Source organism: Branchiostoma belcheri, unplaced genomic scaffold (genome assembly GCF_001625305.1).
Source record: "Branchiostoma belcheri isolate BF01 breed outbred unplaced genomic scaffold, Haploidv18h27 scaffold35, whole genome shotgun sequence".
NCBI lineage: Eukaryota > Metazoa > Chordata > Leptocardii > Amphioxiformes > Branchiostomatidae > Branchiostoma > Branchiostoma belcheri.
This window is the reverse complement of record NW_017803965.1, coordinates 1,945,041-1,957,740: the sequence shown is the minus strand read 5'-3', so window position 1 is coordinate 1,957,740 and position 12,700 is coordinate 1,945,041. Positions and strand designations below refer to the sequence as shown.

At 43.9% G+C, this 12,700-nt stretch overlaps 1 protein-coding gene across 1 annotated transcript in view; it reads right to left on the bottom strand.

Moving 5' to 3' along the window:
- Positions 1-1,541: 1,541 nt before the first annotated feature.
- LOC109475818 (G patch domain-containing protein 8-like) overlaps positions 1,542-12,700 on the bottom strand; it is a 179,300-nt gene continuing 168,141 nt past the window's right edge. Inside the window, 3 exon segments of the mRNA XM_019776603.1 lie at positions 1,542-3,693; positions 4,317-6,289; positions 6,292-9,571. Coding sequence (XP_019632162.1) covers positions 3,264-3,693; positions 4,317-6,289; positions 6,292-9,571 — 5,683 coding nt within the window. The 3' untranslated portion in view covers positions 1,542-3,263.

Genomic DNA, 12,700 nt, shown 5'->3' with positions numbered 1-12,700 from the left:
TTTGTACTAGACCATTAGATCGAGGGCATTTTAGATCTTGTTGTAGGTTTGACTGTGCTTTGACTGATCTGCTTTCAACCATGTTCAGATCATCCACAAATTTCCAGTGGTGTGATCGGGCGGTGCTTGCTGCGCTATTGATGATAGCAATGAACACTATGGGCGCGAGGACGGTGCCCTGGGGAAGTCCACATGTCAGCGTCCTCCATTCAGACAGCGTGTCCTGGTAGCGGGTGCGTTGTTTCCTCCCCGTCAGGAAATCCCCCAGCCATGGAAGAAGGGATGGTCGACAGCCAAGATCTATGAGACTCGAGATTGCGGTTGTGTGATCTACGCGATCGAACGCTTTCGCGAAATCAGTCAGTATCAAACTGCTCACTGTGTCTCTCTGGTCTGAGGTCTTGTATAGCTGGTTTAGTTAATAATAGATAATACGTTTTCATCCCGGTTTATGGTTGTCCCTTGTGCTTGTCTGCTCTCTTTAATAACTCGGTGCACGGAAGGTTGGTGGTCTTCAAATCCCGCTAAATACTCCAGAACACGACCGATATTCTGCCGTACTGACATTAATTACAACCGGACCGCCATGTTTGTTAACATGTTATCTAGCATAAAAACAAAGGAGTTTCAAAGGAGTCTCACATAGGGGATGATTGCGTACTGCACTTCTTCGTACTTCCGTCGTAGGACGATCAAGATCTCGTATATTGTCCAAAAGAAAATTAAATTTATAAGAATCGGAACAATATAAACTTACGAGAAAGAAGAGGGGTATGCAAGGGGTGATTTTCAGCGAAATATTCCACTATAGCGGGATTCAGTAAATCTCTATTTTAGCCCCTGATGTCGAAACCTGGGAACGAGTCATTAACACGTGGTTGCGTGATTGCGTCATGCTACAAGCCATAGCAGCCTTGTACAGGTTTGGCCATGGCCATTAAAAATGAATTGATAGCCTGGAACAGGCCTGGCCATGGGATAGTCAAAGGGGGTTGATAGCCTTGTACAGGCTTGGGCCGTGAGACCATCTAAGGCCACAACGACTTAATTTTATGGATGACATCATCTGAAGACCCCCAAACTAGTGCTCGCGGGCGAATAAAATAAAAATCCAGCCAAAAATAAAAATGCTACTAAACCACAGGAACACAAAGGCAAAGCTGGTATTGTGAATTTGTGGCAGAACTGCGGCAGAACATAGCGACATACACGACAAGCTGGCACATGCCGGCTTGTTGCGGATTTATGAATCGACACTGTACGTATGTACTGAGGTCTTGAGTCGTGGAGCTTTGGTAGCCTGGGTGCCATCCTACAGAGTTACCACCGGCTCCGTACTGTCGCTATCTAGCAAGCTACCATGGACTATCCAGGCCAGAGCCTCGGATGACATGATCTTTTTTTTTTGCAATATTGATGCACATGCTTGCATCAGTATTGGGATGTCCAGAGGTAATCAAATCATCATGGCCTAACTGATATCAATAAAAATCAATGGATTAAATAGACACAAAAATCCAACACACACAAGGTAAGGTACACAATGTTTTACTGAAATTTCCTCAGACCCTGGACAATGAAATGGCAATAAAAATAATGCCATTTCTTGGAAATCATGATTTTCATTTCCTTCAACATTATGAGCCCAGAAAATTCACAGGATTTCTCTCTCTGTTCTGGTGGGAGTTCTTATGTACAAATGTTCTACAATATGTACATGTGTCATAAAGGTCCCATACTGTGACTTAGGATGGAATTGGTAGACATGATTTTAACTTTTCAAAGACCAGAAAATGTAGCTTCTACATGTATTTTGTTTGGAGAGTAGTGTGCTATATGACAAGAGAAACCTATCAAATGGGTACAAATTATTGGTCACTGAGAAATGGAAGAACAATTTCAGAAGTGCAACTTGTCAGCCACATTATCTTAGACAAAAAAACTACTTGTAATTGCTACTACTATATGGGAAGGATTGCTACTGCACATTTAACATAGTAGAGCTAGTTCTGAACTTAATAATAACCTTTGAAATATCAGATCTTTGATGATTATCAAAGAGGATAGAAAAACTCTTAAAAATCCTTGTCATTCTGGAAGAACCAAAATTGCATTTTTTGAGCCACTACTCAGAAATCTACACATAGTACATGTTCATTTGTATTTTCTGGACAGTTTAGTTTGTGTATGGGCAGTGTGTCCACATAGAAATACTTCCCACTGTACATGTTGTATGATGTTAGCAACAAATGGCAGTTTTAGTGTAAATGAAATCATAGGAATGGCTGCAACAATCATGTTTTAACCTTGACTGCATGTCTGGCTTGAAAACTGTTCTCAGTAACTATAAGTGCAGTTTGCAGATGGTAACATCATAATCCTAAGTCAGTATTTGAGATTCATAAGCTACATTGTACAGCTTTACATGCAAAAGGAAAAAAATAAATCAAACCTTATTGGACATCTGAGTATAAACTAGCCTTTTCATTATGTACATACTTAGGTCTATAGTGAAGACAGTATTGTTGTGGTACTAATTGTTCAATTCCTTTCTCTATTCAATCATATGTGTACCCTGTTCAAGTATTCAAGCAAGTCGGCCATGCTATCCACTGCAGTGTTCTGCAACCAACTCACCCCCCCCAAATATCATAGTTTTTGGATGACTCTCATATGAAGCATATAATTCAGAATAATACAAGTTCAAGAAAAAACTATCATATCTAAGCATCTGTAAGAAGTGATACATGGCTGACAGCATGGCTAACAACTAAAGAAATACACCTTAAATATTTCACTCAAACTCAAACTTGGGTAAATATCCTACATATCATATACAATGAAAATAGCATGAATAGATTCTGCTTAATGTAGCTTTCCAACTTAAGTAATACATTCTAGTAACTTAATAATACACCTTATGCCTAAAGTCTTTTATTTTATCAGCATCATTTCTGATCTAACTTAAATCTATGGGCACCACATGGATACCTTCAAAGTAAATAACAAATGAGATGAACTTTTTACACACATCAAATCTAGAGTACATAAGCGAATGATGAACAATCACTGAACTGATAGATGCAATAGTCAACCCGAAAGTCATGTTTATGAACTTACATTATGTCTTTGCTTGATTCAAACATGGATTATTTTTTTGTTAGAAAACTCATTTCAACTTTCCAAATGCTAAGGTCATGACTGTAATTCAAGGAGCAGCATGAATCAAAATTTGTGTAAAGAAACTAATGAAAATAAGCGCCCTATGTTCCAGGTGGGGGAGGCTCGTCTTTAGTAAGAGCGAGCCTTGGTTGACGCAATGGGATATGGGCATGCCTCATGGGTGGGGGGAGGGTGCCTCCGTACGGCATCCCTGGGGGAGGGTGGAGCACAGGGGGTACAGGAGGGGGTAGGAACCCGGGGGGAGGTACAGGGACAGGGGGTAGGGCAGACACATACATGGGAGGGGGAGGGGCTTGGTAGCCAGAAAAGGAAAAAGGAGGTGCAGTAAGTGGAGGTGGGGGGAGTGGAGGGGCTGAAGGGGTTTGTGAGATGACTTGAGGCTGCTGCTGTTGGGGCTGTTGTGGGGGGTTGACGTTGTGCAGCTGCTGTCGCTCGTGTTGCTGTTCCTTCTGTTTCTGCTGGAGTTCCAGCTGCTTCTGGATGTGCAGCTGTGCCTGCTCCTGCAACCGCCTACAGAAATGCATGTAGATCAGACAATTTAATGAAAGCTTTATTTGCTTTCTTGACTACTGTAACTGTTATCTCAAGATAAGCAGAGACACACAAATGTAGGTCTATCGGTATCAAAGAGTTTGAGTTTTTCAGCTATGTGAGGATAGCTATGGGCAGGAGCAATGTGTACAATGTAGATAAAGGGGTACACGTCAACAGACTTAGGTGGCAGTAAAACTACTGAGAAGTGTCACCAAAGAGGGCAGGACATAAATTCTTTTATGTGACACCTGCGCCGCGATAACGTTTGATACAGGTGTGTCAGCCTAGCCATACAGTATCAAACAAGATTCCACATCACACAGGCTTCCAAATGTTCCATAGAATAATTCAAAGGCATTTTGTGTACACTGAGTGCACTACTTTGCATGCACTGAGTGCACCGCTTTAAAAAATTTTATTCCACATTTGGACGTTGTAGTGTTATTGATGTTACCAATTTTTGTTTGAAATGTGTGATTTCATGGTTGAGTATGGCATAAATAAAATACTACACACTGCATTCCATATCACCAGAAGTACCTGTCTGGCCACAATTACTGAGGAGTGTCACCAGAGAGTGCAGAGATAAATTCTATTACCTGTATTTGTCCATCTCCTCAGGTGAGATAGCCGGGGGAGCCTTGGCCTGCCCGGCACTGTCTTCTTTCTTGTCCTGCTCTTTGCTCTCCTTGCTGACCTCTTGGCTCGTTTCCTTGCGAACGTCTGGTCGGACGATTCTCGGAGTCTGGTTCATGGTGAAGGAGATCTTGCCGAGACCTCCCTCAGCTCGGGAGGCATCCATGGCAGCAGCATCTGTAAGAGGGAAGCTGTTTCCAGCCATCTCTTCAACTGAAGGTTCTTCTAGCTTGAAGATGGCTTCAGCAACATCATCCTTCTTCCCTGCTACAGGCGACAGTACTTCTTTCTTCGTCATCATCTTCCTGGCAATAGGAATCTTCCCAATGATGGGAAGAACAGCCTTCTTTTCCAGAGATGGAGGTAATTTAGGACCAAAGTAGCCGGCAGGAGGGTTCTTGAGTTTGATTCCTGCCCGAGCCGCTGCATCTGCTGATTCGTCGGAGGCACTTTTCTTGTTCCTGGCCTTCTGAAGGAGCTGCTTGGCAATGGCTGCCGTGGCCTCGTTGTGAGGTCTGTCCACTGGGGATGGAACTTCTTTGCTGTTTGGTTCACTCTTGACCAGTACAGTAGGTACTGAAACTGTCTCAGATACATCTTCTAATGTTTGTTGTGAGGACACTGTGGTATTTCTGTTTGTCTGATGGTGAGAGTCGTCTCTTTCCCTGCTCCTGGAGTCATCCCTTTGTTCAGAGTTCTCTCGACTCTGCCGTCTATTGTCGATGCTCCTGGACCTCCTTGGTGAGTAGCGGGAGGACTTTCTGGAGTGTCTGGAGTAGCTCCTGTCAGAGCTGTACCTGTCTTCACTGTTGGAGTAGCGTCTCTTGTGTCCTCGCCTGGCGTGGTGTTTGTTGTAATCACTGTGCTCCCCTGATGTGGAGTAGTCTGAGGATGAATGGTGAGCGTGCCTCCGTCGATTCCTCCTCTCACTGTTCCTGTCGCGGGACCTCCTGTGACGGTCTTCAGAGCTGTAAGAATAGCTGTCTGTGTAGTCCCTCGGCTGCCTTTTGTGGCTTTCATCTCGTTCAGAGTAGCTGTTGTAGGAGTAGTCTCTCCTGCTGTGATGCCCATCCTCCTTATTCCTCTGTCTGCTGTCTACACGCTCAGAGCCACTGCCTTCGTTGCTGGAGTACTCTGAGGAGGAGTACCTCCGGTGAGACTGATGTTTCTCCCTGTCCTCACTCAGGCTGTGCCTGCTACTCCTGCTCTGTCTCTCTGAACTTCCATCCTGTCGTTCAAGATTGTTTTCAGACCTCCTTGACGCCCTGTCTTCCCTGGACATAAGGTTTCTCTTCCCCTGCAGACTTTCCATTCGGTGTTTCTCACTTCTCCTCCTGGCTTCTGACTCACTGGAGTTGCTGTGACGTCTTGTTCTGGTGTGGTCTGTGTCCTCGCCTTTACGACCAGACCTCTCTTTGTCCTTCCCTCCTTTGGCATGCTCCACTTTTGCTGAATGTTTCTCCCTGTACTTTTTCCCCCCACCAGATGACTGACTGCTCCCTGAGGAGGACCCGGTCCTAGTCATCAACTTACTGCCTTCTTTTGTGTCTTCCTTAGATTTCTTTGACATCTTACTGCTATGAGAATGCTTTTCGTCATCAGAGTCTTCTTGCTGGCTTTCTGACTCAGACTTTGACTGCTGCTTTCTCCTCTGAATTTGTTTCTCCCCATTTTTTGAAGACTTCTCCCTTCCTTTCTTCCTTGCTACTTTCTGGCTGCTGCTGTCTGTAACATGTGGTGAGGAAGAGGGGCCTTTGTACTTTCCTGATGTTTTAAGGGCAACTTTGGCTTTTGGACTTTTGTCAGCTTTTGTGGGGGAAGCTTTCTTGCTTTTGTTCTTACTCATCTGTTCTGGCTCGCTTTCGTCACTTCCAGACTTTTCTGAGGCACTTGAGCTTTCTGAATGACTTTCCCACTTGGACTTCATCAGTTTGCTGACCATGCGATGGCTGTCTTCCTTTGTTGTACCCTTTTTGTGTTTGTGTTTTGGCTTTTCTGCCTGCTCTGTGTTATGCTGGTACTTTTTGACCTGTGTTGCTTATGTGAGAGGGTTGGGGGGAGTGCTGCTCCAAAGTAATCCTCCTCTTCTGTGTCTTCACTATCTTCAGCTGATTCTGCTGTTTTGACCTTCTTTGATTTGGCTTTTTTAGACTTCCTTGGTCTTGGCGATGAGGCTTCAGCCGCTGAACTTTCCTCAGAGGAACCATCTGATTCTGCTTTAGCTTCTTCTTCTGTGATCTTCTTTGACTTCTTCTTTGTGCTTTGCTTCTTGTTTTTATCCTCTTCTGAAATAGATTCCACTGATGGACTTCTTTGCTCTCGAGACTTCTTTGACTTTTTCTTCTCTTTTGATCTACCATGATGAGATGAGGTGTGTGGTGTGTCTTCCTGGGGTTCTTCCTCCTGTTTGTGGGATTTCTTCTTCTTGCTTCTCCTGGTGGACACTGTTTCTACATTTTGAGGCACTTCTTGTTTAGGGGAATGCTTTCGCTGCATAGTTTCATCTTGTGAGGAATCCTCCTCCTCAGATGGTGGGAATGACTCTGTCTTTCTTGACCGCTTCTTTTTCTTACTGCTCTTCTTTGATTTCTTACTTTTGGCTGAGTTGTCGAGAGCAGGTGTCTTTTGTTTGCTCTTAGCTGTGTGTCTTTCTTTACCCCTTCGTTTAGCATGACTTTGGAGAGCAGCCTCTTCTTTTGTCTCCTCCTCCTCAGATTCTGATTCTGAAGAACTTTCTGAAGAATCTTTTTCCACGACTACTTTTGGCCTTTTTGCCTTTCTGGATGATGACGACTTCTCCTTGATCACTTTGTCCTTTCTCTTGTATTTTCTTTTCCTGCTTTTCTTGTCTTCCTCATACAGGGACTCCTCAGAATCAGACCCTTCTGACTCCTGAGTTATTTGTCCTTTCTGGTGTTTCTTCTCGGGTCGCTCATTGCTAGAGCTGTTCTCAGTCCTCCCTATGGATGTATTGTCATCTTCTAAATCTGACTCAGACTCTGATGATGATGACTCGGGGCTTGGCTGTTTCATGTGCCTTTCACGGTGTCTGCTCCCCTTTTGCTGTTTCCTCTTCCTCGCAGGCACCTTCTCTTGGTCTTCATCATCTGAACTTTCATCTGTCTCACTGGGTGACTTCCTCCTCTTTGAGCCTTTCTTCTTTTTACTCTTCTTGGAATGTTTCCTGCTCAACTCCTCCCCATCTCTTCTCCTTTTCCTTCCATCATCAGAGCTCTCCGAGCCAGAACTGTGATGTTTCTTCCCGTTTTTGCCCACAGTGCCCTTGGAAGTGTTGCCGCCATTTTTTTGCGAGGTGGAAGCCCTGTTGCCGTTTCCGTTTCCCTGTTGGGAGTGGCTGTTACGATCCCCGCCGGACGTCTTACCTTCCCCATCAACAGCCTCATCCCTGCTTCCATTGCCTGAGGCAGGCACTACGTCTTCAGAAGCAGTTTTGCTGGAACTTTTCTTGGGAGAAGTGCTTGGCCTTTGCTTAGGAACAAACTGCCGAGGCACCAATAGACTTTGAGAAGCCCCTACAGCTGCAGTGGTGGGGCCAGTTTTGGCCTGGGATGATTTGAAAACATTTGGTGGTGGTTTTAAAGGCCAGGCATTGGGTGCAGGGTGCTTTTGCCTGTTGGATGCATTTTTATGTTTCACCTGCACACTTCTTACAGCCCATTCCTCACGATGGTCACTACACCATCCCGGCTCAGTGTAAGGGTACCAACCACGATTTAAAGCACTTGGAGAGCTGGAGCCATCAGAACGGAGGTCCTTCTGATCATATAAGGCATCAATGATGGACTGAAGATCTGCTGAATGTGGCGTGGTGTCTTCTTCAAGTTGCTGGCTACTGGCTGGTCCTGGATGGGTGAGTGTACGGAACTCAAAGTGAAGAGGGTTACAACTATAGGACAAGACAGGTGACGTCTGGGTGAAACGGATCATCTCTGCTGGCCACTGCAAGACGGTGTCATCTTTGCTGACAACATCGACAAAGCTTGGCTTGCCCTCTTTGGCAGAGACGTCTGGGGAACGATCCAGCTTGGAAGGGATTCCTTGCGACGGTTCCCTTTTCACAGGGCTTGGCTTTCTGTCAAGGGTTGTGCAGCTTGTATGAGAGCCATTTGAATTTCTGGAAAGGCTGTTTCCATTCCTGCTTGATGTAGTAACTTCCACCTGCTGGTTGCCAGCATACTCTGATTCCTGCTTCACAAGAACAGCCATCTCCTGTTCACTAGAGCTGAGAGCTGGGTCACTTTCCTGAACATCATCACACTTACGAGTCCTTGCCTCCTCCAAAGGGTCTTTGTTGTTGCTTTCTTGTGTATCGTTGAGAGCGATATTGGTGTCAGCTTTCTGCTCGTAGGCACCGTTCTTCTTTTTCTTCCTTCGGACGGTCTCCACTAGCCCCGTGTCTTTATTAATTATGATCTGATCATTTGACTTGATGAAAATCATGAAGGGCCAGCGAGGCTTGACCCTACAGTGTGGCGGAGGGAAGTAATGATAATACTCCCTCTCTCCCTCCTCCTCTTCCTCTTTTTTCACCCTCCTCCTTTTCCTGACATCTTTCTCATCTTTCTTATCTGCTTCTTCGCTTTTTTCCTTCTTTGGCACTTCTGTAGGAGGAGGCAGGGCAGACATTTTCTTCCTCTGACCAGTGGGATTCTCCTCTTCGCTGTCGTCTCCATTCTCTTCTGCGTTGTCTCCAAAGACAGAAGACAACTGGATCTTTGTGCTCGCCTTCTTTTTCACGATACTGAAGGAGAACCCTGTTTTGGGAGACATGGAGGCAGCCTGTCCGACATTTGAGGCACCGTTATGGCTGTTTCCAGCAAAAGTCTCCAGCCTTTTCTTGGCAAGAGCTTTTCCTAGCAGCGACATCGCGGACGTTTCTATCGGACTCATTTCTTCCTCATCTTCGGGAGGTGGAGGGGGAGGGGGGGCCTCCTCGGGAGGTGGTGGGAGTGGCTCAGTTGGAAGGGGGGGTGCAGGGGGCTCTGGCATCGGGGTGTCTAGAATCAGTGTTGGTTCTGGTTCGGGAGACGGCACGTCCGGTATAATATCCACCTCTTCGTTGTCAGTCAGGTCGTCGTTGTCGAGTTCTGGGGGAGGAACGCTGTGCCACGATTGGTTCTCCTTGGGTGAGCCGTCTGATTGGCCGACCTCCACAAACCCGCTCTTGAACATCCCTCCTGCCGCTGCTCCGGCGTTCCTAAGGGGAACATAAAAAGAAGGATCACAATACCACCCTGATGTATACCACTTCACAGCATCATACCTCCTGTTCCTGATGACTACTTTTCCAGCATAGCACAAAATTACTGACATCATGGCCACAGATATATTGTTGGGACAGAGAATGTAATCACATAAAGTGTATCACGGGATGCTTATAGTTCACCCATTACATCAATATTCTAAAGAGTAAGGACCAGGACTCTAGCCAGCTCAAAAATTTTTTCCATCAGCCCAGTTTCATGATAGGGCCTGGGGGGAGAGTGCTTGCAATCTAGGGGGTCCATGGGCAAATTCGGGTTTCAAGTTTAAAAACACAATTTACCATATTTTGAGAGGGAAATTATGGAGTTTTGAGTGGATATTGGATGTTTTTTTTACCAAAGGTTTTTGTTAGATATGTCTGTCAAGGTTGGCAGAAATTGTCACACCCCACAAAGTTCCTGAAATTGATGGGAAAACGGGTGCTGGCTAGAGCCCTGGTAAAGACCATAGAATAGACCACAGGTATCCATTCAAGAATCTTTGTTGTAAATGAACTAGAACATATAGAAATTGTTATAAATACAATTACAATTATTATTTGTTGAAAGGAGACCAGTCCATTTTGAGGGTAAAAAGTTTTTATTTCATTGCTGCTTTTTATTGAATGAAATTTAGTGCTCAGCATAGAATACAATGCACCAGTAAGAAAGATCTGATCTGAAAGATCACATAGCAGTTACTGCTAGTTTTCACCAGAGTTTCATATTTGTTTGGTTACTACTAAAAGGATGTCTTTGAAGGGGGGAATATTGGATTGGTGTATGATAGGAAAGATTTCATTTCTAACTGTCTTGTAACACAACTTATTACTTAGATTACACATCACAAGCACATTTATATATAGTCCTTCAGAACTGCCTACTATCCATAATACTAGATAACATTTTTTAACATGGCAGACCTGGCAGATTTATACAAAGTAAATGTATGATAAAAGTAAATGAAAATGGATAAATTGGCAAAAGTTAGACTGCCAAAGGTATAACAATGTGGGCTAGATAATTGGGAGAAGACTTATTAGCCAGCCAGACGTATTCATCAGTCATTCAGTCATGTGTCTCCTCTTCCTGAGAGTACAGTGACCTGCATTCCTCTAGAGAGATGTATGTGAAGTCTTTGTTGAAAGAGTAGAGGAATTTTACAAACAGTCAAAGATCTACAAGTTATGTGTTCATCAATGGCAATTTCATCCAAAGGACAATCCCTTTGTAATGCGATACCCTCTCTTGTGATGCAACTCAACTTGGCCCTGCTCTATAATCAATGAAACAGAGATTATCTCTCTTTGAGAGGCCAATAATTACCAGGCGATCGATCCCCTCACAACCTGAGAGTAACACTTACCCGGCTACGCTTTATTCTGATCAATGTTACTAATTTCCGCCGGCGTCCATAATTCACATTTTTGCGAGGGAAATTTGTGGAAGAGTTTGGCAGGGGCGCCGCTACACACGCAGATCAATGGGTCTAATTTCCGTCCCGTTACATCATTTAACATCCGCCGGACAGACATACGAGGGGAAGGCCAAAGTGGAGCTGCAAATTATACAGAAGATCCAAACTCCATCCAAGTGTGCCAAATGTTGCCTCTCCTTGGAGCCAACAATCATGTTCCCCTACTGACAACTTCTTGGGAATACACCAAAGGGCAGCCTAACAATCCTGGAACTGTTTTAACTTTTGCCCTTTTATTAGACTGAGTTGATGTAACAACATCCACCTACAGGCTGCTGGATGTGCGTGTTATTTTCTCAGGAACCGTCATCACCATTTATCATGGAGGTGGGCAGGGGACTCCAGTATTCCATTTTCCGCCCACAATCAGTCACACCTTCATACTCGACTGTGCCGCTTTTCAATTAAGCGGAAGAGGCAATCTTCGCCCAGTCGCAGAAGAGGGATGGTTGGTGGAAAGGTTACGTGGAGTGCGGATGTATTGAAGCTGCACAATTCAGTAAGAATGACGGAGAGTGCCACTTATAGTCATGAACTACGGGAAAGGCTATCTGTAAAAAGTAGAATCATGACAGCAATAAAATCATGACAGCAGGACCAGATGGAAATGCCCAAAAGATAAGATGAAGTACATAAAATGCCGATAAAATATGGCTGCTGATGTTTTAGATAGCTGCAAAAAAGTTTGTCAAAAATGTTCCAATTCTGCAACAAGAAACAGTTAAGGCTGTGTACTTTAAAAAAAAGTCCATAGTATAATTATTTTGTAACAAATTTTGTGCAATTCCTTCTACAAAGTTGAAAATCTAGCACTGGCCAAGACAAAACTGTTGTCTAGGTTTTGAATCCAGCTTCGATTTCAGATCCTTAGCAAAATTACTAGGTATTATTTTTGTATTATATGAACCTGTGGGTTATCAAATATCAAACATTCTGATTCTGTTATTATTGAAACCCACAGGTTCATTGATTGACTTGTTGAAGTACAGGTACAGGTGCAGTACTTAAAATTCTGTACTGGTACAACTACCTGATGAAATGTGTAGGTAGCCAAGAATGTCAGCAGAACGTACAGCACTTTACCAAAACCTGTATTTTTCACAAATTTAATTGCAGTGCAGATGATATCTTTTATTACACAACATTCAAAAACTATAGAGGGGATGTCATCCTTAAAATGCACAAATGCAACCTTAAACAAGGCGTTATTCCAAAGTGCTGTGCCCAATACATTTATTTACGAGTTTCCTGCAGGCACAGTAAGTTCTGCCAACATGCTAGGTAGCCCTACTTACAGTCATAGTAAAGAAATGACATTCAAATGGTCCAAATCTTGGAAGCTATGCATATTCCATCACAGCATATTTGCCCAGTAGGCAAAGTTAACAACATCATCACAAATGACGAAGTTTTCAATGGGGAGGCTTACGAGTTTGGGGGACCAACATCACAGCTACCTCATCTAAACTATATCTGCACAAATTGCCAATCGAAAAGCTAATGTGCAATAATCATAAAGTTAACTTTCAGAGCACTTAAGATTCAAATCATACCTTTACACGTAGTTAAGTTGGAAAATATGCATTACCATTATATAGTGATAAAA